Raw genomic sequence first — 26,499 nt, forward strand, 5'->3', positions numbered from 1 at the left:
CTAGGATTTTTCTTTCCCCAAGCTGTGGTGCAGGAAGCACAAGGTGCAGACCCAGGTGATGCTCACAGCACACAGTTGTGAATCTCAGCAGTGATGTCAGTCAGTGCAGCTCTGCCTGACACAGCCACCTCTACAGCCCTTGGGATGAGCAATCCAAGGAGCATTCAGCCCTAAACAACCCAGGCACTGCAGACTGTGTTGCTCATCAACCCCCAAAGAAAGGTTTATGAAGATCCTCGGTTAAACAAGGTACATGCTGTGATTTATTGATAAGCATCAGCAAAATCAAAACGAAATACTTCATTGCAGAGCACACTGCCACGTGACAGAAAGACTTGCATTCAGGTACTGCCAGGGCCGGTCCCTCCTCACGCTCACAGTGGGATATTAGCATGTTTCTTCCAGGGGTTGGTCTGGCTTTTACTTGCCAGCACATCCAGGTCATGGCAGATGCGCACGCGGGTGGTTGAAGGCTGGATGATATCATCAACAAACCCTGTGGAAACAAACCACACCAAGAGTTTCCTCTTCACCTTTTGTATCTCTGCTGAGATTTAAATTCACAAACCTAAAGTAACTCTTGGGATCAACTGTTCACAAGTTACAAATTAACTTAAGAATTTAAAATAGCCTGAAGAGAAAGTATTCCTGTGTCAAGTGTTAAAACAAGAAACTTCTATTCCCCCAAATAAATTAGCCAACCAAAAAAGATAACTGAGGCAGTGGGCTTTACTCACTGAACGCTTCTCCTGTTACTGCAAAGTCTTAGAGAGCTCATCTCATCTCTTATTAACTATTAACTAGTTTGACTTAATGGTTCAGAATTGTTGATTGGAAGCATCCCTTAACTTTGCATGTTCACAGGTCTTTTTTCCCTGGCTCTAACAGCAGTAACAGCAAACCAAAGGGAGCGATGCTGTACACACCAGCTGTGGTGACGAGCTTGACTAAGTCTTCCCAGCTCTGGGGCACTATTAAATAAAGCACAAAGCTTACTAATTGGGCAAAGCAGCATAACTGGAAAGATGTAGAGCTGGCAGAGCCTACAGAACTGCCTTCTGGAGCACAGGTAATGCTTCAAAGCTAGAGGTGAAAGTCCTTTCATAAGAAGAGCAGAAAAATTCACACCAAGGGCTCTGGGAAAAACCACTGAACTGAGTCAGACCCTTTCTCAAGGCTACTGCTCAGCATCTTGAACCATCAAGCAGATTCCTAAAGCACCTATAATTAACTGTACGAGTTTTGAGATGCTTCCCATGATTGCAAAATTGAAAGCATGCCTTCCACTGCAGTCCCTGCATTGTTCCAGTCTCTTCCCACCCAAAGCCATTCAGATGGGCAGTTTGGTTGTCTGGTCTAGACAGTGACTTTTCTGGACACAAATGTCTTGTCTAAATAACTTACAGCAAAATGTGTACTAAATGCTTAAAAATTAACTGCCTGCACACAATGGCAAACTCCAACCAAGGGCCACGATACACGCCACCAGCGTACCTCTCATGGCTGCCGGAAACGGGTTTGCAAATTTATCCACGTATTCTGCCTCTGCATCTGTCTCTTTTCCTCTGAAAATGATCTGCACAGCACCCTGGGAAGATAAAGCCCACAGGTATTCAACCCATACAGGGCAGAAATGCCTTCTTTACCACCCCCACACACTGCATGGCACTGGGCCAATCGCTTCAGCAAAGCGTCACCGGTCTTCCTCTCACTAAGCAGCCTCTGTGCCAGCGAGCAGCGATGGCTGCTGCACACAGTGCGAGTCAGCCTGCATTTATTTACCTTTGCCCCCATCACTGCCACCTCTGCAGTCGGCCAGGCATAGTTTGCATCTCCTCTTAAATGCTTTGAGCTCATCACGTCGTAGGCGCCGCCATAGGCCTGGAACAAAACCCCAAGGATTCGTTAGTGTGAGTGACCTCACCACAGCAACAACTTAATTTCCTCTTGCCACTTCTACTGTTCCAACAAGCAGCAAGTGGAGCTACATTTCTACCTGTAGCAGTGCACACACCCTACTCAACACCTAGAATCAGACACTGAGTCTATGCAAACACACATTCAAGACATTCACACTCGTAAAAACAATGAAGAATTGTAAAAACTTGCCTGAAGCCACCTCCTAAGCCTAAGCTTCACAAAATGGAAACCACATAAAAGCAGGAAGGGAGTTGCTGGCATATAAAACCTTCCTGAAGGCAGAAAAGAAGAGTCGGTGCCTGTCTGCAGCACCAGGCCTCTCCCTGCACGTGCATTCAAATAAACCAGCATGCTTCTGCGAGCTCCTGGCCAGGGGATGCAGCACTCAGATTCTGCAGTGCTCCACTCTCGACCTGGAAGTGGTCCAGGCAGCAATGGTAAACAAATACTGCAGACCTGCAGAGCAAGCTGCAGCCAAGTGTTTCAGGGCACTACTTGAGGTGACAGCAAGGATGCAAGCTTGGGGAGAATGGCAATACACTGTCATGGCAAAGGAAGAGAAACCTGAGCAGCTCTTTCAGTTTCATTGCTGTCAAAAGCCTATCACAAGTGAAACAATCACCAAACAACAAAAGCACAAAACAGAACATGAGGAACAGGAGAAAGGAGTCAGGAAAGGAAAGGAGAAAGCAGCGAGATGTTTAGCTAAGCTTTTTAGGAACTTAGAGAAGCATGGTGTCATGTATCTTACAGAAAAAGAGAAAAGGAAACAAAGGAGGGTATAGGAAAAGTACATGGAAGAAAGAAAAGCACAGAAGCATTAAAACTGTAAAGTTAACAGAAAAGAGACACAATCAGCACTGCTTCTGGAACTGGAGTCTGAAGTTGCAAGAACAGAGAAGATGACAAAGATTGCCTGTTGCAGAGGGATGACACAGCCAGATGACAGAGGACAAATACTTGACTGGAGGCTTTCTAGGGAGAAAGCAAAGAGCAGAAACATGGATTTGGAGGAGCACAGAGACAAAATGAACTGTGAAAATATTTTGAGAACAGAAAAGTGGTCACTTGTAAATTGGCACGAGGAGGTGTTACCAAACAGGGCAAAGCGAGACGTGACCACTACAGAAGGCAGAGGTGGGGCAGACATAAGAAGTAACCAGAATGCTATTGGTGAAAATGGGAACTCATTGTATGAAATAACACCACAGAATTAATACCAACTTACTTTTCTGGTGATTACAGTAATTTTAGGCACAGTTGCTTCTGCAAAGGCAAACAGTAGTTTTGCACCATGGCGTATGATCCCTCCGTACTCCTGAGCTGTACCTGCAAGTGGCAGAAATATTTGTCACTCTAGGAAGTTCACAACCACTCCATGTGCAATGAGGTGTCTTCATCTTGTCATTACCAGGAGCACATTACAACAACGGAGCCTTGTTAATAGCAGGAGCAGGTAACAGCCCAGGTGATGTCCTCCACTAGATGCTGAGCAACTGAATGAAAAGTATCTTGCCAAAAGCAGCAGAAGTCTGAGTGTAAGGTCACAGAAATGCAACGCTCACCAGATGGTTTCTTCATAGGAAGAAAATAATATTCCATAGTTTTCAGTACTCCAAATGTGACTAACAGTGAAACATGCAACCCGTATTCACTTCCAGAGAGCAGCACTCTTCCAAATCCCTTTCTTCTAGAGCATAAGGAAAGGCAGCTTGGCTACCACACAACAAAGACCCATGCCTCCTTCAAGCAAGCCCAAGACCACGGCCCTTAAAGGACAGAGCATGGAGTCTTCTATAAGGAACCTCACAGCCAGTAATTCTGGAGACCGACAGCACACAGCAAATAGGAATACAAGTCATCTGCTTTAGAGGGTCTTCTACAAAGTTCTGCCCCAGACACAGGCCTAGGATCATAACTTGTCTAAAGATCCTATCAGAGTATTCAGCAGCTGCAAATCTCCACTGAGGCCCAGCTCTAGCAAATCATTACCTTAAAAAACAAATCTAAGCCCCGGCTGTGACAGCAAGGTGAGGGAACATGGCCAGAGGAGCCGATAAAAGAACTCTGGAAATGCCTTTCACAGAATCTAAGAAACCAAAGAAAAGCCTTGCATGCACAGAAAGGAGGACAGCTGATTCACCACCACAAGACTGACAGCCAGAGGATGCGAGGCACTGCTCTGCCTCCTGTGCCCACACCCCTGCACAGGAGGGCTCTGCCTCAGCGTTCCTACTTGTCTGCCACAGTGGGAAAGATGTGCCAGGTGCATTGGATGATGTTGCTCGAGGAGCAACACTTGGAAGTGGCAACCACACATTATTTCTAGCAATTCTGCATTTCAGGCCACTGTGCATGCAACTCTGCAATTACTGTCTGACAGTTCATCCATCTTACCAAAAATTAAGTTAAAATTTGTTTTGTGAGGTTTCTTAAAATTTGGTAGCTTGATTTCAAGTGTGATTTGATTGCCTCATACTGCATGCCTACACTCACAAATGTCCCTTCTTAACTGCAATTTCACTTTGGATTTCCCTGTATTTCCCTGCAGATCGTTGGACACACCAAGCCTACAGACACTTCCCAGCAGCAGACGTCAGAACAGCCAGGGCTTATTGCAGGAACAGCCTGAACACAGCTGAGGTCCTCAGCCTACACCCAGGAGGTGGCAAGCAAGATCCTGCAATCCAGGCAGTGCTTCGCACTCTTAAAGCGGAGCAGGCCGTCACTGCGAGTGCTTCGACTGCAACGTCAGCCCAGCTGTTATTGGAACCATTTACAGTGCGAATTAATAGGAACTCTGGACATCAATCTGCTCCCAAATTTGTTCTGTGTTTTTATCCTTAAACGCTGTCTGCACTGAATTGTTTTGTACATCTCAATGAAGATTCTCTTACCCTACTGGACAGAGAGAAGTAGTGACCACCACACTCAGAATACATTACTTCAATTGATGTTTCTAATGGCAATGTATTAATCTTTCCAAACTCTGAAATATAACAGTTCATAATCAGTGTAAAAATCTCAAGTCTTCTTTCTTCAGCTCTACTTTTATGTCTTTCTTTTATCTGCTTCTAATACAACACAGTAAGTTAACATTTCTAACAATCAGTGACACACAAGTAGCTTTGTTCTTGGATTGTATCTGTCCACACTGCAGCCCCTGAAGCTCTAAGGAGAACCAAGCTGCTTTGTGATTCAAACAAGGGGAGAGTGCAGCAAAAACAGGAGAGAAAGTGGTCAAGAAGGAATAGAAGGTTCTCTTAACACCTCTGTTGCCTGCTGATAAAACACATAACATGTGGTAAGGCAAGAAACAGAACACTGACAGCAGCATTCTGATGTTCTGATGTCCAGTAGAGGACCTGAGGGAAGCCTTAACAGTTTTTATACAGTGCTAACCTTATATTCCATTCTATTGGAGACTTTCTGTTCCTCACATAGGCTGTTGTCTAGTTTTCATTTTAACATTAACTGCTCACGTAACTAATGCTGAGGAAAGCCTAATCTCAAACCCTTTAACTCATGGATGTTCTTATCTGAACAATGCTTGGAGCAGGAATGAACCTGAGCTTTCAAAGCAGTCTCATTGTAGTAGAGGAGAAAAAAGTGACTTCCATGTCATTTATGACAAGGATATCTGCAGGGAACACGGTGTGAGTCCTGGACAGGCCACAACCACCCACTGTGCAACTGAGCCGCCATCCCAAACGGCAGGGCACACAGCTTCTGGGGGCTGATGGTTTCCTACCCACACCCAGCCCTGGCCAGCTACATTCATCCCAGTGCTTCCAGCCTGACCTCAGCACCGCTGTGCTGTGAGTTGGCCTCTCCTCAGCAAAGCCCTGCAGAGCTGTCAGAGCACACAGAAACAACAGCGCTGCCTTATTTAGGCACCCATTTTTCTGGAACACAATTTGCATATTTCAATATCTTATTGTGACTGCTGTACTTACTGAGTAACATTTTAAAGTCTGGCTTATTTAAGCTTCTGTACAGTAAACTGCTCTTCTTACAGTCGTTAAGATTGGGTTTAGCACCACCACCTCCCGCTGCTTCCCCACCCCACTACCAATAGGAACACAAGGACACAGCATACCTGGCAAAAACCCAGGAACGTCCACAAAAGTAATGAGAGGGATGTTGAACGCATCGCAGAAGCGAACAAAGCGGGCTCCCTTGACAGAAGAATTTATATCTAAGCACCCTGGAGGTGAGAAAACAGAGCAAGGTGTAAATGACGTGCTACAGGCAGTAATTCAAGGCAGCATCTAAGTCATGCTGTAGTTAAGCTGTACTGTCTTCTCAAAAAGAAAGACAAACAAGAAATCCTGCCTGCAGTAACATGGAGATCATCATCGAGGTCTCTGTCCCAGCACTAAGCTGACCACCAGCTGCAGTCACCTGGCACCCCTCATCCTTCTGAAGCACTGCACACAATTCCCACCTCCTCCCGCAGTGACTGCTGTGCACAGACAGCTCCTATGCCAAAAAGTCCGTGTAAATCACACCCTTGTAAATTAAATTATCTTTCTGTGATTTGCTCTTTAATTATTTTTCCCCAGTCAGTCATATTGGAACAATGGAGCTCCCCATGAAAAAACAAAGGCATTGCAAAAGACTGGTGTTCTGGGGAAAAGCTGCAAAGTATTTCTGTTCTGCGTCACTGCCATTTAGAATTAGATATTGTATCAAACCTATACAAGATAAGGACACCTCAAACATTAACTATCTTCAAACTGATGATACCATCTGAAGACTAAAATAATATTACAACCCAGTGACTGCTGGGTACTGCAGTAGCCAAGCACTGGCTGGTCAGCATTCAGTCTCCTCAGAAGTTATCCAGCTATTAAGGAGAGAAATCAAAATCCCTTCTGCAGTTCAAAAAAGGTGATGTAAGCTACAGATGTTTGTACCTTCATGTCTGGATTGTGTGAGCTCCACACACTTGTACGTATGTCTGAATGCTTTGCATTTTCAGAAGAGCTGCACTACAGAACAGACTGGGGCATTCTAATGCTGTGGAAGCAAGCACGCAAGCTCGAGGTTCTGCTTAATCAGTCAATCTCAGCCACTGCCAGACCACTGGTGGCCTTCTCTTGTGCTAGATACAGCAGCCCTGCAGTTACCCAAGAGCAAGACCATCACACTGATAAAGAAATTAATCTTTTTTTTTCAGGACTTCATGCAACAAAGCAACAGGCAAGTCACACAGCTGCACAACAGTGAGACTTCAGACAAACAAGGCATTAGGAAAGCAGCATGAAGCAGTGGCAGGCCGCACAAACCATCCACAGCCCATCCAGCAGCCAGCCAGCCTTACACAGAGGGCAACAAGGAAACCAAACCAAACCAAGAGGAGGCAGCACATCAGAAGCACGCAGCTGTCCCCAACCTGATGCTACTTTGGGTTGGTTGCCCACTATGCCGACTGTCCTTCCGTTCATCCTGGCAAACCCCACAACGATGTTTCTGGCGTAGGATGGCATGATCTCAAAGAATTCCCTTTCGTCAACAATCTGTAAGGAGGACAGGTTGGCAGAGCCCTTAGAATGTCTGCACACATAGTTGTACACACAGACACACAGCTGTTAGCGTGAGAAATGTTAGCAGAACTTGCAGAATAAAATAAAAAAGGAAGAAATCCTTCTGTCTTCACAGGAAGTAATTAGCACTGCATTCACTCTCAGAACAGCCAATTAGGCATCCCAGCAGATAAAACCATCTTTGTGGCATTTCCTCTGTAGTAAACCTGTTCTAACTTACCACAGAAACCCCAACCAGTTGGTAACCATTTTTACCCTCAGCACACCACTGGCAGACTGCACTTTAAGAAACAGCTTCCAACACCAAAAGGCAAATCATACTCCTTGGAACCTGGGGACTTCTCACTATCTGTTTAATTCATACTTTGCTTCTTTGCAAATCCAGAGCATTTCCTCCCGAGGCCCAAATGTGCCATGCTCTGCTGGGGATGACGACTCTGTGCTGACCAGCAGTGCTGCCTGTGCACAACAGAGGGGAATGGGGAAGCACTGCTCTGCACAGCAGGAGAACACTGCGCCAAAAAGATCTCCCTGCAAACACAGACCCTCACACAAACACAAACCCTTGCAGCTGCACGTCCCTGAGCTGGAAGCCCCCATGTGTGCTCTGCAAAGTGGCATCCACCAGTACAGAAACATTCAACTCAAAGATGATCATTCCAGATGGAGCAGTAGCGACACCTACACACGGCTGCATTTCTGCTCTTCTCCTGCTGTGTTCTACCCTTACTGCCTTCTTTGCAGCTCTTGATGGCAACTTCTCCTACACACACCACAGACTGCCTGTCCCTTCCGATGCATGAAAAGTTTCAATTATTTATTATTTAAGCAGCTTTATTTCCTTACTTAATTCTCCTCAAAGCCTGTGGGTGTGGGTTTTTTCCCTAATTCACTTCAGAATTTTTAAACAGAGCAGGGACATTCAGAAGAGAAGAACCTGCAGATTAAAAACCCATTCTGAGCTTTTCTTAACCCACCAAAATGGATCTGAATGCAGCCAGTTGCACACTGAAAAGTATCAGCTGAATGCTTGCGTGTGGGGAGAGACAGTCAGATAAAACTGCAGAGGGAAAAGTCTGGAAGGATGCCATGAGCTCAGCCCTGCTCCCCCCACAGCCACCATTTGCACTCACTGCCTACAAGGCTGCTCTTCCCAGGTCTGTCATCTACCACAGGATCCTGGGCCAACCTGGGAACCTGAACATTCAGAACTGGGACCCCCAGGTGCTCTGCAGGGCTGTCACAGTTACACATAACAGAACTGGGTTTTGTTGAATTTTTTTGATTTGTTTTTGTTTTGTTTTTTACAACCCTGTTCTCTGCACAGCTGTTTTCAATGTATTAAGTCGTTAAAACTGACAAAAAATGAATTAGGCAAAGCTGGGCAAGAGAATTCCCAACAATGCCCACACTGCTTCAGTAAAATTCCACTAGATTTATACAGCAGTGCTCTCATCTGTACAGCTGTGCATGCTGTTGGATCGATACTGAAGACAAGCACTGAGACCCTTTTCCCCCACAAACATCTCGCTTCTGCCATTGCTGCTGTCTCTTCATGCAGGACTGCTGAACAGGGGAAAAAACAGTAACCTGCAAAGACTGAAGAACAGATCTGAAATGGCACCATCTTGGTTTCCTTCCATGACTAACAGCTACATACACACACAGTACGATATGTGCACATTCTTCTCAGCAGGGCTCAGACCGGCAGACTTACGGAGCGGATGATATCCAGCATATCGTAGGCTTTGGTGGATTCCATGGGGACAATTGTGTCCAGCTCAGGAACCAAACGGTCACTGCAGAAAACAAATCCAAGCAATAACATTCACAGATCAGATGAAGGCCAAGACCAAAAGCTCAGGCAAACAGCGCCAATGCCATCTCTCCGGAACGTGGTGGGGACTGCTACTCAAACACGGGAAAAAGCAGAGCTCTTTGCAGCACAGTTATGCTTTGGGCCACTGAGGGCTCACCCACGGCTTACCTGTTGCTCTGAGCTCCTCCATGAACGAGACATCTCTTATAGAGATGTATTTTTGTCTACAAGATCATTGCCTGGAAACACCTCTCCTCCTCTGGCTAGAGGGGCCCATAAAACAGGGGACTGCACAAGGGCACTGGAAAGGACCCAAATGCTCCTGTGCTGGAGCACAGCTCAGCAATGGGGAAATTGGTAGTGCTAAGCACAGTGCAGAAGCACAACAGTCCACCACTGCAGTGCTTACAGAGAGGTGAAGTGGCCTCTCCAATGGCAGAGCAAGGCTTCTCATTTACAACTCTGATGCTGCCTCTGCCCACACTGTATGCTTGTGATCTGAATAAACCTCTGGGAACCTCTCCATACTTCCATACTTCTCACCCCTACCAAGCAGATAAAGACTTGTAGGAGGGTAGAACATCCATTCACAGCTTCTTCAGTTTAAGCACTGGGTTTGAAGTATCTCTGGGTATCTGATCATCTCTGCACTTGAAGAGCTTGACGTTTAACGCCCTGTTAGCAGCTCACCTATCAGTTACCCATCTTCAATAGTTTCATTAACGACTTACATGTGCTGGCATTCATGGGGTCATTCCCAGTCCCAAGGTGGGGGGGCTGCACGTATGTCAGTTGCTGAGAGTCACAACTCTCACACAACTTTTCTATGTTTTAACAATGCCGTGGCTTTGTACCTTTAGAACAGTACAACATTAGGCTCTAGAAGTACAATTTAAAACTGGAAACACGACCTGCAGTTTGTCAATCTCAGGCAAAGAGTAGGAACATGAGCCCCACTGCTGCTCTGACTCACCTGCAGTGGACCAACAGACACCTCCCTGCTGAGAGCCACAGCAGCACTGCCAGGCTATTCCCACAATTAAGAGAATTGCATGCATATATATATTCAAATGATATAATTAAGTCTTAATCTGACCAACGCATTCAATGTTCAGTTACAATGGACTCAGAAACTTTTACTTTCCCAGAAAGTGACTATGAATATGCTTTAAAAATCTTCCTGTTACCTCCAGACTGTATTCTGAGATATCCCAAAGGATAAGGAAAATGGAAAAATGAAGGCATTGCTCCCATAAATTCACAGAGCTGTAAGGCAGAGATGGAAATCATAACAGCATTAAAATGAACAACCACTGGCAAACAAAGACAGTACCCAGAACATCTCAGGGACAAGAATCTCAAACTGTCAGAGATAAAGGACATCTGGAGCTTGCCAGTGGAGTCCCGGGACTCAGGCTGAGAATCTCATTTATCTGTTGGAAATCCCATTATCTGAAAAGATTTGCTGCTCATCATCAAGGCAGTCAGCTGAAGCCTGCGACAGCCCGAGAAACTCACCCAGGTCAACAGTGGATTCCATTAAGTGCGAAATGGACCTGTGTGAGGTTCCCAGGAATGGCTCCTCAGAGGAAACAGGACTGGTTTACAAAACCAAATCACATCACACAAAAGGGACGGACCAGATGCTCCTCAAAGGCAGAGCACAATCACCATAGGAACTTTCTAATTTTCTTATGGAATCCAAAACAAAAGAAACAACTGTCACCAACTGGGGTTTCAGCTACCAAACCTGATGTCATCAGCACCACAAAGAACCTGTCTGCAGGGGGGAAGAAACCAACGTGGTGAGAGTTAGCAATGAAGATGAAAGGATGTAGTGTTTCATTTACATCATTAGAAGCAGTTTCTCCTGGCATGAAAATGGTCCAGTGAGAAAGAAAAGGGAGGAGTGGGCTGCAACTGCTGCAGCAGCAAGAACCAACCCATCAGTTCAAGGCAGCATGTGCAGATGAAGCATCACCAATATTAAGTATTAGGACCACACAATTTGATCTATACTGGAGATATCACTATTCACACAGGTAAATTTATATTCACACGTAGAAAAACAACTGAATTGAATTTCTCAACACAAATCACTGAGCATTTACTATACTGTGATCCTCTATTAGTATACCTGACACTGCATTAAATATCTGCCATAACACAGAACTGATCAATCTCCCAGATAAATAAAGTGCCCAATGTAAGATACACTGATTACAGAACAGACTGTTGTTTCCATAAATGAAATTAAAGTATCAGCTATTTCAGTACAGCATGCTGAATGCTTAGAAAGAAAGTGCCCACCTCAGCAACAGTGCTCCATGTTCACCCAGCAATACTGGGTCTGTCACTATAAGAACAGTCTTCCAGCTTAGCAATTGCATGAGATGAACACAGCAGGAAATGTTAGGACCAGTAAATATCAGCTTGTCTGACCGTCCCCTTCACAGCAGTTAGCACACTTATTTCTCTTAACAATGTATTTCATTTCCCACAGCAGTGATTTGTAACACTGATACAAAAAAAAACTGCTTTAAAGATGTTACAACACAGAGCATACAGACAGAGCCATTACAAGACAGAGGCCTAAAGAGAGGACAACTTTCCCAATACCCATGTCAAAATCTTCAAGTGTGCAAGAAACCCCAAGATATAAACCATGGGCATCTGCAGAATGGAAAGGATGAACAAAGATAGGAGCAGATGTCGTACAGGAGAGGATGGAGACCTTTTAGGGGATGTGCACAGGAAGGGCTGAGCTAAGGCTGCAGTCGGATCTTTGGTTAAACAGCCTTTATTCCACTGACATTATGTCTGTCCTGCTACTAGCAAGGCTGCCTACTGAACCTGTGCTGCGCTGACTCCCAGGCTGTCCCTCCATCTCTTGGCATTTTTTGCCATTTTCCTGTTTTCCAGTCTTGAAGTGATGAGTCCTTCCTTTGTTGTCAGCTACACAACAAACCTTACAGACAGCTGCCTAATGCCTCCTGTACCTCAACATCCCATCCCAACCTCTGCGTTTGGTGACCAAAACTTACCCAACAGACACATCACTGACAGAGCAGGGCAGGATCACCCCACTGCACCTTACTGTGCTGTCTTCTGCCTCACTGTGCCTGCCTGAAGAGCTGTGAACTGGACAGAGATTACTTCCCCCATATCCTGTACACAGCACAAACTTAATTTTAAGAATGAATGTTAACAGTGAGCACGTCTGTTATGCACACACACACCTGAACACTTCCCACGTTCCCACAGTGTACCACAATTATCACAACACATTTGTGTCCGTTGAGCCAGAGAAGCCATGAAATGGTCAGACAGCACAGAGCTCAGCCAGCCTCCTCTCACCTGGGATCGTGGCACTCACACACTGGAGCCGGGTCACGGTTGCTAAGAGGTAAATAATTAAAGAACTCTCGGAGGTTAAGTAAGGCATCTACGTCGTTCTCAAAGGCCCTGTGTGCCACTCCTGGAAAGAAGCAGTTATTGAAATTACTTTGCAGTGTTCCGTTTTCAAGTATGTATCCATAAAGACAAGGAAAAACAGCAAGATGCTTTAAACTTAAGCTACTGACAATTGGGCATTTTAAGCAATCAGATCTGACCAGTTAAAAGTACCTAGAAAATGTGTGGCTGTATCAGTCTTCTTCCAGAAGAGCTCTGGATTGTTCATTTTGTATTTAAAACTGTGTGAACTGGTTTATCAGCTGTCACACATTGAACTGGATCCCAGCCTTGTGCAATGCAAGCCAAACGAAAAGAACATTTCTAGGCAAACAAAGGATTGCCAAGAATCCTTCAACCCATGCACATTTCTGGGGAAAAACACACAAAAACCATCATCCCAAACCTTCCTTGGGAGCTCTGCTCTCCTACAGCCCTTCCACTTGTATAATTGTTTGTGGATTTGCTGCTTTCTCCTCAAAATCTCAGAACTCTGCCACACTCCCACTTTTCCTGCTTCGTCTTCCACCACTAAGAGGGATTGGTTTGAGCCCTGCACACTGCAGCATCCTGTGCTCCAGCAGTCTCATCCCTTCACCTCAGGTGACAGCCATGCCCACAGGAATCAGTACGAGGTTCACAGCAGCTCCAACAGCCCCGTCACTTCTGTTAAAGTTAAGATCAGAGCATGAAGTAAAACTTCCCAGCTCTCACCAGACACAGCCGTGTGTGTCTTCGCTCCCCCGAGCTGCTCCTGAGTGACATCTTCATTGGTAACAGACTTAACTACATCTGGGCCAGTGATGAACAGATAGGACGTATCCTAGGGGAGAGAATAAAGCAAAACCAGTGTGTAAATGCCAGAGCCAAGCTGCAAAAGCAGCAAAGGAAAGCTGCCGTCCTGAGAGACTTTCCTCAAAATAGGAAAACTGCTCAACATTGCAAAAAAATCCCTAAAAAAAAAAATAAAAATCCCTGATACATTATACTAAAATCCACAGAAAACACAGCTACCTACAGGTTTCTTTGGAAATTTGTTCTTGATTTCCCATGAAGAATAAACTGAATTCAATTTCATTTAACCCAGAGGTGTATTCTGCAGTTTCTGCACATCTTTTATCTTCCAGTTCTGTACCAATCTCTATAGACAGTAATAGCTTATACAGAAAAATAACCTGAGACAGAAATCATGAGGTAAAGGCAACAGCTATTTCTTAGGACAAAAAGGAAAGACCTATAAATGATAAGAGACCCAAAGGAAGATGGATGAAGGACTTTTTTGCTGAGTACCCATAGAACTTAGAACAACTGGAACACAGAATGACTCTATGATTCCAAATTTAAAGTGAATAAGAAAGGATAACTCTGGGTCTAACAATTCAAATATTAGCATGAAATGCAAAAAAAAAAACAAAAACGTGAAGGGGTGAAATGTTTGTCCCACCCCACCAACATACATTGATTTCAGATGTTAAAAAAACTCATTAACAAAAATCCTTCTGAAGCTCCTCAGTCATAACCAACTCCTTTTCTACAAACCACCTGAGACAGCCTTTTCATCGTGTCCTGTGCCCTGAGCAGTAACCACCACGACCCACCTGCAATCCATACCTGCCAGCAGCACAACCAACCACCAGCAGTTTGTAGTTTGAAAATATATTAAGCACTCCTGTATTAAATGCTTCAGACCTACTTTATTTAGAACTGAAGCTTAAACAAAAGCGCTTTTTAACAAGAGATTAATCATATCTTCATCTATCCAACGTGCAAAACAATGGCACAGGACTAATTCAGCGCTGCCATCCGTGCCATTAACAGCTGGTCATGTCACAATGGCATTAATGATATTTCTGCAGCAGTTTCCAGGCCTTTAGTGAAGCAGAAGCCCACCAAACAAACCCTGACACGGGGTCTGACTGTGACTGACCCCATTTACCAGCAGCACAGCAGGATCTGCTCAACCCTTACCTTCACCATGAACGTGAAGTCAGTCAAAGCAGGAGAATACACAGCTCCACCAGCACAGGGCCCCATGATGAGCGAGATCTGAGGCACCAGCCCAGAACACAGAACATTTCTCTGCAATAGAAATCACAAAGACATGCAGTCTGAATGACAGAAGTAAATTAAGCGCGTTTACTTCCCAAAACTGAACTGCCACCACATTCACCTGCCTTAATTAGAGAGAAGGGGACACCACACCTCATACTGAGAGCAAACCCACCGCACGATGCTGACAGGAAATGCCTAAGCAAAGAATTCACTTGTCACATTTTCCAAGTGGCAACAAATTTGATCTCTCTGTGCATCACTGCCAGCCTGCTTTGAAGTAAAAAGGTCCACAGGAATCAGAAACCGCACACAGCAGTGGTCAGCAGCAACACCAGGAATGCTGCCTCTGTGTAAACCAAAGATGAGTGATTTGAGCATTAACTGGAGCTCAGCAACACACTTCAAGCATCAGTGAACCTATCATTTCTGCACCTTGCAATTCTCTGAAGTATTGAAACTTATCAGAAATGGAGGCCCATGCAAGGGATTTCCAAACAAGACTGCCAGCTTCTGATGGCTACACATGGAGCTCACACCCTGTTTTATGCCCCAGTACAAGTCTGACAAACTGGGACACACTGGAAGATGCCCCCACGATAGTCATGGGACTCAAGGAGTCAGCAGGCAGCAAGAGGCCGTGGGAATGGGGGCTGCTGAGCACAGAGAAGAGAAGCCAGAGGGAGAACTTGCTGCTACCTTTATATCCTATGTATCTTTTATATATCCTTTATATACCTATATATCTTTACTGATGACCTAGATGAGGGGATTGAGCGTACCCTCAGTAAGTTTGCAGAGGGCACCAAGCTGGGAGGTGGTGTTGATCTGCCTGAAGGTAGGGAGCCCCTTCAGAGGGATCTGGATAAGCTGGATCACTGGGCTGAGGTGAATGGGATGAGGTTCAACAACGCTGAGTGTCGGGTTCTGCACTTTGGCCACAACAACCCCATGCAGCGTTATGGGCTTGGGGACGAGTGGCTGGATGAGTGTGAAGAGAAAAGGGACCTGGGGGTGTTGGTTGGCGCTCTGCTGAACACGAGCCCACAGTGTGCCCAGGTGGCCAAGAGGGCCAACAGCATCCTGGCCTGCATTAGAAATGGTGTGGCCAGCAGCAGGGAGGTGAGCATCCCCCTGTACTCAGCTCTGGTGAGGCCGCACCTTGAATACTGTGTTCAGTTTTGGGTCCCTCCCTACGAAAAGGACATTGAGGCCCTGGAACGTGTCCAGAAAAGGGCAACAAAACTGGTGAGGGGTCTGGAGCACAAGTCTTATGAGGAGTGGCTGAGGGAGCTGGGATTGTTCAGTCTGGAGAAGAGGAGGCTCAGGGGAGACCTCACTGCACTCTGCAGCTTCCTGAAGGGAGGCTGTGATGAGGAGGGGTTTGGGCTCTTCTCCCAGGCAAGGAACAGGACCCGGGGAAATGGCCATAAGTTGTACCAGAGGAGGTTTAGGTTGGACATAAGGAAGAACTTTTTCCTCAGAGTGGTCAGGCACTGCAATGGCTGCCCAGGGAGGTGGTGGAGTCGCCGTCCCTGGCAGTGTTCAAGAGATGCCTGGATGAGGAGCTGTGAGATGTGGTTCAGTGCTTGTGGTGGCAATGGTGATGGGAGGTTGGACTGGATGATCTTATAGGTAGTTTCCAACCCTGTGATTCTATGATACCTGCAGATGTGCTGAGGGACTCCTGTGGAAAAGCATGATACTCTCCTGGGAAACGCACAAGGAAAGGATGAGAACCAAGTGGTACAAATCACAGCAAGAGATAACTGAAAAAAAGCCCCCATGAGAACAGTTCAGCAAGGCTGCCAAGTGTCTGTCCCTAGAGACATTCATAACGTGGCTAGACGAGATGAAGCAACCTGGTTTGTTGTTAAAAATCAGCCGTGGCTTAGAACATTGGTCTGTACACCCCCAGATGACTCTCTGGACTGGAATTATCCTGTAATTCTATTCTAAATGAGCAAAGCTGATAGTTGACCATGGTCTGCCATTTATTAAGGCAACAGAAAAACAAGATAGCACATGGTTGTGAAAAAGAAAGAACTGAAAGCAGAATGAACTTTGTCCTTTGGGTTAACAGCACAAACATCAGATGGCATCGCAGTGACTCAAGCAGCTGCCAGCATGTTAAAAACCACCAACCAGAAAGCCAGAAATGCACACAAACTAAAGCAAAAAGAAAACTGTCAGTAAGACATCTGATGATCCTTGGAATCTTTCCGTCATTTGTTTTCAAAATAGCTCTAAGAGGTGTTTATGATTACTACTTTTCCTATCATTTACAATAAATGCTATTTCTCATATCTACAGAAAGTACAAATCATCCTTTAAAACAATGCATGTTGGTAGGCATATAAAATAATGTCATTTTGGGGAAAACAAGATCAATGCTGTGTGCTTTAGCCACAAAGATACTGCGTAACATAAAACTTCCACCAGTCCAATCAGTCCTGCACGTCCTCATGTGGTAACATCAACAAGTTCCACTGTATTCAGAACTGTTCTTTGCACAGAAACCTCTTGCATTTTTTTTCCTCCCTTCATCGACCACCTTGATACAACACCTGGTGCTTCTGCTGCACATTCTCAAGTTACCCTCAAGCACAGGTTGATGGGTTTACTTAAAGTCCCTTTTTCTGCTGCAGAAAAGTTTCACCGTTTATCAGCCCCATAGAAAGCAAGCCTGCTCTGTGAAATTCTTAACAGGCCTGTATTTCTGAGCAGCCACAGAGACAGCTAGTGGTGTGTCACAGCTATCAGACACCTACAAAGCACTCCACAGCACAGCATGCCCACTTGTCTCAGACAAACACATACACACTTTGAAAGAAGTCACATCCCAACACACACAAGCTGTAACTCAGTGTGAATCAACATTATTCACTAAAATAACTAAAAATATTTATAGGTGTTTCCTAATTAAGTAAATTGCTTAATTTTCTATTCTTCTGACAAAGCCCACGTTGCAGCGCAGCTCCTGCAGGGCTTTTCACCAGATCACAGCGTTGGACACCGTTCACTCAAGCAGCAGGGCACTCACCAAGAAGATGTCTGCATAGCCAGCCAGCGACTCCACCCCTTCCTGAATGCGGGCTCCTCCCGAGTCATTGAGCCCAATGACAGGGGCTCCAACCATGGCAGCCTGATCCATGACCTGGTGATGAACACAGACACTTGGTTACCTGCAACACCAGGATGGCCCTTCCCTATCAAACTGTGCATCCCCCAGAAAGAAAATCACACAACAGACTTTAACTGCTTACACGGCGCTTCGCATCTCGTTTGCTTGCATTAATTACAATCATTAACAGCTTACTGACATACTGCATTTTGACTCTGTAGCAATGGGAGAGATCAAAATACGATGGGAAAGACATTACAACAAAGGTGTGAGGGCAGAAGGAGCAGCACAATAAAAAGGTGCTATAAAGGAAGGGCAGAAGATTGCTTACCCGTATCAGAAGATTCCAGGTTTGCAGGGGAAAGCTCCACCAAGGAGGGATCTCCAACCACAGACCCTTCCCCAGTGGCAGCCAGCCCTTAAATGAGGTCTAGGAGAGGTGCAGCCAGGCTCCACTCCTTCCAGTCACACAGCTGCACTGCCTCCACCTGTGCTCCCAGGGCTGACCAGTCCTTCCCCAGGTGTTCAATCGGTGCTTGGGGCCAGGACTCAACAGTTCCCATAGAGCCTCACTCAGACTGGAGGCTGAAAGGCACACATTTAACCCCTCTCGTGTCCTTCACTGCCTTACCAGCTGGGCATCTCCATACCCACACTGTACCACCAAACCCTTTGCTACAGTGACACAAGCAGAGGGGTTTGGCATTTTCCTGACATTACAGCACTGGTATATAGTAACAAGATCTGCCTTGGTTCTTCAGTCATTTTCCTGTAGAACTGCACACGGTCTGTCAGTCTCTAGTTTGATATTTTTTCCTGCCCTCACAATCATTTTTACCCAATTACATCCAATCTTTAACTTTTTAAGATTTCTAAATCTTCAGCCCTGTCTTTCAAAGTGCTAAAGCCACCAACAATAGCAAGCAAGTTTTTATTGCCTGGAAAACCAGAAAGGACGTTAAAACATTCATACCAACACACCCTAGCAGTACCAAAACTGCAGCCTGAACACGGGTTGCTGATAACTGTCTCTGTGTAGCTCTCAGCTGGCATCACTCCTACTTGCAGTCACTGCACGTAAAATAGGGATCCTTCAAACTTTGTGCCTGGACATTCATTTAACAGTTGGATCACCGCCGTGGCAGACATGGAGAATGATTCTGCAATCAAATACAGTCCAGCACTTTAAAAGCATCTGTGTGGGCTGCAAGCAGAGGCTCCACGAGCAGCCTTGTTTGCTTACAGGGATGTTACACACGGCGTGATCAAACGTCTTATTAGAAACCAGTTGACATCCACTGCCTTCCCAGGAAGCCTGTTATCCTACCAGGTCAGTGAAACACGTTCACTGACACACTTTGCTGTTTCCCAAGGACACACATATGCATTCATTTTTTGCTTCCATGATTTTTCCAGATACTGAAATTCTTCACACCAGCATACACATTTAATACACATTTAGACTACTCATGTTTGAGGCTTTATTTTTTGCCATACCAGTACATACAGCTCTTCTGCAAAAGGAGTCTGCCACCTGTAGCCCAGACCTACCTACCCTGCAAACACCAAATACCTGAACTCCAGGAAAAGATATGCAGAACATGACAGCCAAAGGCAAAAGTCCTGCTGAGGGGCAGCAACTTCACTTCATCTTACATGCCTCAAGCAATTCATAGGGTCTGCAGCAGCCAAGACTGTCTCCCAGAACAGGTTTCTGCTTCCCAGAACTCAGCTCAGTAAGAACTAAAAGAAGTGACAGATACCACACCATGCAGCTCTCCACTGCCAAGCTGCAGCCTCACAGACCGAGCAACTGATGCACACAGAGCCTTCAAACTTCAAGGCCTACCACTGGTGCTGATGGCAAACATAGTATCAGTTAGGAAGGACTCGTGTCTTCTAGTTCTGCTACCACTCCCTGCTGTTTCAGAAGTACCAGATCACAAACAAAACAGCAGAAGGCATCCCAGTAGCATCACGTTACTCCCATCACAAAGAAACATTTCGGAGCTCTGATGTAAAAGGGCAATACAAACACCTTTGCTGATATCACGAGCTGGTAAAGCCCCGTAGTTATTACTCAGCCCAAAGTCTTTCTGTCTTCTACTTTTGTATCTCCTCACTGCACAGGAGGTTGTGCCAAAAAATAGTTATTTCCAGCAGGAGAAAAGGCCTTGAGCTCCATACACCTTGTTCCCAGTTCCATAGCAAAAAAAAAATGTAGAAGTTTTCATCAGCCCATGCCACTGAATATTCATGCATGAAACAGCTGCTGCCCTCCACACCCCTAGGATTCCAACACCAGCTTTTTCAGTGAGACAGGAGGGCAAATGAGAACCAACAGCCACACGTGCCTGATAACGGAAGCTCGGCATCAAGGTGACCTCTACACTGTTGTCTGTCTTCAGATTGTTTACTTGTTACATTTCTTTTCATAAATACTACATTTCCACATAACAGAACTCCCAAGTCATTCCATATTTCTCCCTCAGACAGTGGCTAGTTAACCCATGCTCATAGTTGTATGTCTCTCTGGCTTTTTGCACACAACAGGACAATCAACTTCGAGCTGACATTACTTACAACAGCTTCAGGAGCTCCCAGAGGACGCCCCTCTGCTCAGCTGTGCCCCCAGCCCTTACCAAATTGTGAGGACACAGGCACCCTGAGACTGCCAGCAACATCCACCACAGTCCACTAAAGTCACTACAAAGCATTTCTTCCAAAATTATTAGCACAACAGACTGGAAAAAGAAAATCGGCCATTTTTTGTTGCTGTTCTCCATTGTGAAATATTACCTTGCAGATCTTCTGGGCGTGAGCTCCAGACAAACTGCCTCCAAATACAGTAAAATCCTGGAAACAAAACAAATTCTGAGATTATGGAAAGAATCTTTTCAATAACAAGCAGCCAAACAAATCCCAATAACTGACCTTAATGAAAAACGTGTCAAGTAAACAGTATAATCCTGCACTGCTCTACATTTAGCACGCTGCTCCAAGGCAACATGACTCTGTAAGCAGCCTACAGACCAATCGTGGTCAATCCAACCTTGTTTACAAGTAAAAAGATCTTTTATGCATTTTCCAGTAGATTCTACGTTCAAATCACAAACTCACTGTGTCTCATTTGCTTTTATTATTCTTCAAACACTCTTCTTCCACAAATACATGTTACTCTTTCAGAGATGCTACCAATACTGGAGTAAGCCTGAGAAATGTCACTGTAAGTAGACTCCTACTGCAAAGGGTGGCAGTAGGATAAAGCTGCAAACAGGCAGAAATCACAAATGAAAGCATGCCCTTGTTCTATATTCATGAGTTATGCTCCAGGAGTTTATTATTTTGTGGGGGCTGCAGCAACGATGCCAGCCAAAATGGACAGCTGGTGTTTCCTCTGGGACTGTGCTGTGAGATTCTGAAAGAGCAAGAAGGAGCCCTGGGGCTGATCCAGAAGGGACAAGGGATGGTGATACCTGGCACCCAGGGTTAACTTCTGGTCAGCTTCACTAATGCATTCCCTCTGAGTTTTACTCTCAAAGAAACCCTAAAAACTCAGCTGGCAGAAAACATCACGATTAGTAGCTGAAGCAAAAAGGAAGTGACATCTCAAGTGGCAGCTGAATTTGGAGATGCATAAAGTCTTTCTAAAAAATAATTCTTTTAAAAACAGCACACGATGAAGGGACACATTGAAACCCTTACAAGAACTGCCCTCTACCTGTGTTATTTGAACAAAGAAACTCTGGCTCCTCTTCAAGCCCACATAACAAGAGTGCCCTCCCCTGGAAGAACGACACACCAGGGACAAAACAGGCACAGCGTATGCCTCAGTGCAAGCAAGATGGCAACAACCACTCCAGCCATGGAAGCAACCTGAACAAAGGCTACTTGGTAACCCAGCACAGACAGGCAGATATCAACAACTCAGAAGAATGCTCTTCTTCCACTGTGCTAAGACTCGTCCAAGATAAACTCCACCTATAGTGTTTCCTCTAAAATACTTTTAATATAAAACACGCAATTTATCTATTTATATACTATCTGTCAGTCTCTTTACTAACCTGAAGGACAGTTCAGGGTTGCTCAGGTGCCCTTTACCACGAATTCAACCCAATGCAATTCCAGCCGGTACCTCCAGCAGGCAGCACCAGACCTGCACCTTCCAAGTGGGAAGGCGGTTCCCCGGGCTCACAAAGCACTCTGCTGACATTTGCAGGACTGCCCACGGCTGCAGGAGTCCAATCACAACACCTCCAGCTGCAGGCACAGCCAGAGCTCTCAGTACTTGCAACACGTTGTGCTCAGAGACCTCTCCATCTCCAAATAAGGTACCGAATAAGCGCTGCATTCATCGCTTACTTCATCCCAACCTTACCTACAACTGCAAATCTCACTAAAAAAAACGGTCTGGGAAAGATTTCTTCTGCCTCTTCTTGTCTCCAAATGCACTGCTTCCTCCCACAGGATGTTATGTTTATCTTATGTTTAATGGCAGGTGGTAAACAGGTACGTTACTACATGGTCACAGTGAAATGCAGCGTATTTATTTCAAAGGATAAGTTCATCTTACTTACAAAAACAAAAAACAGAGACGTACCTGACTGAAAACATAAGCCAGGCGACCATTAATCCGTCCACGGCCAGTCACCACACTGTCTCCAGGGTACTGTAATGGAAAAAAATAAAGATAAAAAATAACTCTAGATATTTATATCTCAAAATAGCAACACTGTCCGTTAAGAAGCACTGAGCACAAGGTTAAGGTAAAGACTGATTGTGGAAGGACTGGTCTTTATTTTTGCAGTGGAGGCTCCATAAAGACTCGCTTCAGCACTGGAAAAGAATACTGCAGGTAACATCACATCAAAGTTACATATGAATCTGAAGATTTATGAGTTTTGCACTTTCCCCTCAAATTTCAGCATGCCTAGAGTTAAGGCAAATCACGTCCTCAGAGACAGAATGCACATTTTATTAGAATCAGATGTTTTTAAAAGAATGGGCACCATATATAAATCTTTCTTGAGAAAGGTCATAAAATACAGAATCCAAAACACTTCAGCTTGACCTGTCCTATTTTTTTTACCCTGTAAGTAAGGGAAAAGATGAAAGAGGAGATACAGCATGTGAATCCTAAAGTTTCCCTACTGATGTTGTCTCACTTTTAAGTATATGGATATTTTTCAAAACAGCAGAGGAAGTGTGTTGCCATAAGGGAATTCCAAGCATCTCAATGCTTTTTGCTGCCTAGGAGGAAACAAAAACAAATAAAAAAACAAATTAAAAGGCCCATTTATACCCAAGGGAATCTGTTCACAGGGAGGTCACATCTTTTGGGGACTTCTCTCAAGCTGCACAGTCAGCACTGTTACCACGTCCAGGCATACAGAAAAGCATTAAACACCTCTCCAGCTCCAGCCATCATACTGCAAAGATGGCTCCTAACAGCCCATACAGCGACCTGGACGGAGTACAAGTTTCACCCTACCTTTGGAAACTTCCAGGAACCCTAAGCTATTCAATGCTAAACTAATATTCCAGCTCACTGCCCACCAATTAGGTCATCTGCTGTGGAACTGTGCTCTGTAAACACAACCTGCAGCTTACTGAAAGGTGAATGCTGAAGGACAAGGCAAAAATTAACCCAGCTGTCACTCTCAGGACTTCACTGCTCCTTTTATCTCCAGAGACAGTGCTTGGTTAACAGCACTGTGGGGTACAGCATTGTGAACTACAATGAAAAGCAACGCAGGAGTTAATTCAGTTTGCTGGGGGAACAAAGTAAGAAGTTACCCATAGAAGAAAAGATGTTTCCTCCTACACTCAGCGAGCGCCTCCTTCCAGAAGAGTCCTGTCAGCAACCTGGCCACTGAAAATGAAAAGAAGCCCTTCTGAGGGTAGAAGCCTACCAAGCCTTCCCTCACCACAGCATGCAGCCTGGCAACTGGAAGGACTGCAAAACGATCAGCTAGTTTAAGAACTGTGGAATCTGAAACTGCAGTCACTGCACTCAGCATGTGGCAGTGACACACCTGGTGCAGCTTCCTACCACATTCCAAATCAGAGTCACCTACAGGAAGGTTCACCTTCAATAGGCTGATCTGCACTAGCCACCTACACAGCCCAGCACGTTCACCAGTCACTTCTGCAGGACACAGCAACAAAATACTCTTTGCAGGTAGTAATTCATTCACCAGGCATCAATGTCACTGCGAGAGACTTCGGGGAGCCAGATTTTTCCTCTACATAACGCACCTCGTGTACCTTGCTGGTTTAGGATATATGGCCACCTATCAAAAACACCGTCAGTGAGGCAGACTGCAGCTTCTCACCAATCAGCAGAACTGCTTGAACATGCAGACACGTCGCGTTTTCAAGCCCTAAAGGATTTAATGACTACAGTTCGGCAAGCATATGTACAGATCTGACTTATTTCAGCCTACAGCTCTAATGATACCTGTAGAAGGGCAGAAGGATCCGCATTTGTATAATATACATTGTATATCTAAATGCAGACATATCTGCACACACAAAACGGATTTGCATTGTATGTATCCCTGACTTGACAGACAAACGTAAGACAGCAGTACTTGAAACAAACAGGTAATCTCCTAAAACAAACAAACAAATCAAATTTAAACGATGTAAAAATAAACCTCATGAGCTGTTACATGGAAATTACAAGCAACAAAAGGAAATTCGCAAACACTTTCCAAACCCAAAACATACTGTGTGCAAACAGAAGAACTTATCTTCAATCACACACCTGGCTACACAGCAGAGGACAAAGAAACAAGAGTTACGTGAAATAAAAATACCTTATTCTTACTAGAGTCCATCCCAAAGTCAGAACACCTGTGTTCCACAAACATGTCATATTCATCAAAGCTGCCGGGGTCCAGCAGCAGAAGAATCCGCTCTCTTGCTGTCAGCTTCCCCTGAAATGGAACACACCACAGTTAGCCCTGCCATTGGGCAGCCCTGGCCCTGCCAGACACCTCTGGGTGCAGTTTAATGAAACGTTCCCTCACCAAATCTTTTGTTTGCCCCACTGAATGCACACCCCCAAAGCTGGGAGCATAGCCAGCGATGAGCCTCCTCAAGAGCAAACACAACACAAGGAGATTCTGAAAGGAAGGCTGACTAAAGAGCTGCACTCCAACAAGATAAGAGACAGCCTCAGTCTTTTTAACAAAATGTAATGTAATGTAATGTAATGTAATGTAATGTAATGGCATCTCAGCTATTTTTGCCTACACGTCTGAATGCTGCTATGCTGTTATGGCCTTTGGTTCTATTCTTGAAATTGGAACCCTTGCACAGCCAAACCGGCCCATAAGAGCAGCGCAGGGCATTCTGTGGATCTGAGCTTGGCCAGGGAAAGGCCGCACACAGCCTGCAGGGAACTTCTGGCAGGTTTTGCCGGGACCAACGCGGCACCACAGCACGACGGCCGAGAGCGGAGCACACGGGCGGCCCTGCACGCCCCTCCTCGGCAACGATGATGCCAAGAAGTAACCGGTGACGAACAGCTCGTTTCGGAGCTCGGCCTTACACAGCTTTCTCTGCAGGCCAGGTCGGCGCCCGCCGGCAGCGCAGGGATCTCACACAGGGGCGGGCTGCCCTTCTACTGGGGGCAGCGCCTCAACGCGGCGTTACACACAGCTGAGGCTCTGTGCGGAAGCGACGGGCGAAGTTTTCACAGACAGGGGAACGCAAGGCAACGTAAGCGGTGCTCGAGGCCCCCAGGTGAGCACAAACCGCTCGAGGCGGCACTCCGCCGGGAGCCCCGAAGCCTGCGGGCGCCGTTCTGAGCAACGGAGGTCGGGAAATCCCTCCGACTCAACGACAGCCCGCCCCGCGCTGCGTGAGCCGCCGGCTCGGCGCTGCCCGCTCCACTCCGCTCCGCCTGCCGCCCGAGAGCTCGGTGCCGCCCAGAGGCGCGCTGCGGCCCGCCGGAGCACCGGGCCGACTTCGTTCCACCTTCGGCGGCGGGCGGAGCGAGCCCGAACGGCGCCTCAGGGGAGCGGCTCTCCTCCCGCCGCCCGCGCCTCACCCGCCTGTGTTGCGCGTCGATACGGCTCTGTCCGCCGCCCAGCAGCGCGGCGCGGCGCTTCTCCTCGATGCGCTGCGGCACAGAGCCGCCCGAGGCGGCGCGGCGTCCCCACGGGGCGGCCCGGCACAGCGCCGCCCGCAGCACGCACTGCGCCGCCATGTCGCGAGGCGGCGGCGGACACTGCGCCTGCGCGCCGCCTCTGGGAGCGAGAGCGGGAGCGGCGCGTCCCGTGCGCGACGGGCTGCTGCGGGTGTGGGGAAGGAGCTGTGTGCGCGCCTCTGCTGTGTGCGCGCCGGGAGCCGACGTGCCGTGCTTTCTGTGCTGTGCTGCGGGGACGTCAAACGCATTGAGAGAAGACTGGCCAAGAATAGGAATCTTTGGATTGCACAGTGTATACAGGCTGTCATAAAGTAATTCACGTTGGAAGAGCACTCGGGGAATATCTGTGCTGAGAACGCATACGTGTCAGACCCACAAAGCGTTTACCCAAAGGAGCAAGTTCATCATTCTCTGCAAGAACAGCAGC

General features: G+C 46.2%; 1 protein-coding gene across 1 annotated transcript; it reads right to left on the bottom strand.

The window, feature by feature from the left end:
• Positions 1 to 240: 240 nt before the first annotated feature.
• On the bottom strand, positions 241 to 26,147 carry PCCB (propionyl-CoA carboxylase subunit beta). Its single transcript, XM_052687314.1, has 15 exons — positions 25,974 to 26,147; positions 24,736 to 24,855; positions 22,515 to 22,583; positions 20,714 to 20,770; positions 17,834 to 17,947; positions 14,710 to 14,820; positions 13,456 to 13,564; positions 12,646 to 12,766; positions 9,187 to 9,268; positions 7,319 to 7,442; positions 6,020 to 6,127; positions 3,149 to 3,249; positions 1,783 to 1,881; positions 1,495 to 1,588; positions 241 to 496 (listed from the first exon to the last, which is right to left on the bottom strand). Exons 1-15 carry the CDS (start codon positions 26,130 to 26,132, stop codon positions 375 to 377), a joined length of 1,590 nt encoding a protein of 529 aa, XP_052543274.1. The 5' UTR covers positions 26,133 to 26,147; the 3' UTR covers positions 241 to 374.
• Positions 26,148 to 26,499: the final 352 nt, after the last annotated feature.

The sequence above is a fragment of the Tympanuchus pallidicinctus genome, unplaced genomic scaffold (assembly GCF_026119805.1).
Source record: "Tympanuchus pallidicinctus isolate F22 unplaced genomic scaffold, pur_lepc_1.0 scaffold22, whole genome shotgun sequence".
Classification (NCBI taxonomy): domain Eukaryota; kingdom Metazoa; phylum Chordata; class Aves; order Galliformes; family Phasianidae; genus Tympanuchus; species Tympanuchus pallidicinctus.

What these genes read in the sequence shown, in the direction of transcription:
- PCCB (XM_052687314.1), bottom strand. Translation starts at nt 26,132, where the DNA reads ATGGCGGCGCAGTGCGTGCTGCGGGCGGCGCTGTGCCGGGCCGCCCCG. An exon ending in GACACACACGGCTGTGTCTG is followed by an intron (nt 12,767 to 13,455) that starts GTGAGAGCTGGG and finishes GCTTCTTTCCAG; the next exon opens with GAGTGGCACACAGGGCCTTT. An exon ending in TGGCAGTGATGGGGGCAAAG is followed by an intron (nt 1,589 to 1,782) that starts GTAAATAAATGC and finishes TTATCTTCCCAG; the next exon opens with GGTGCTGTGCAGATCATTTT.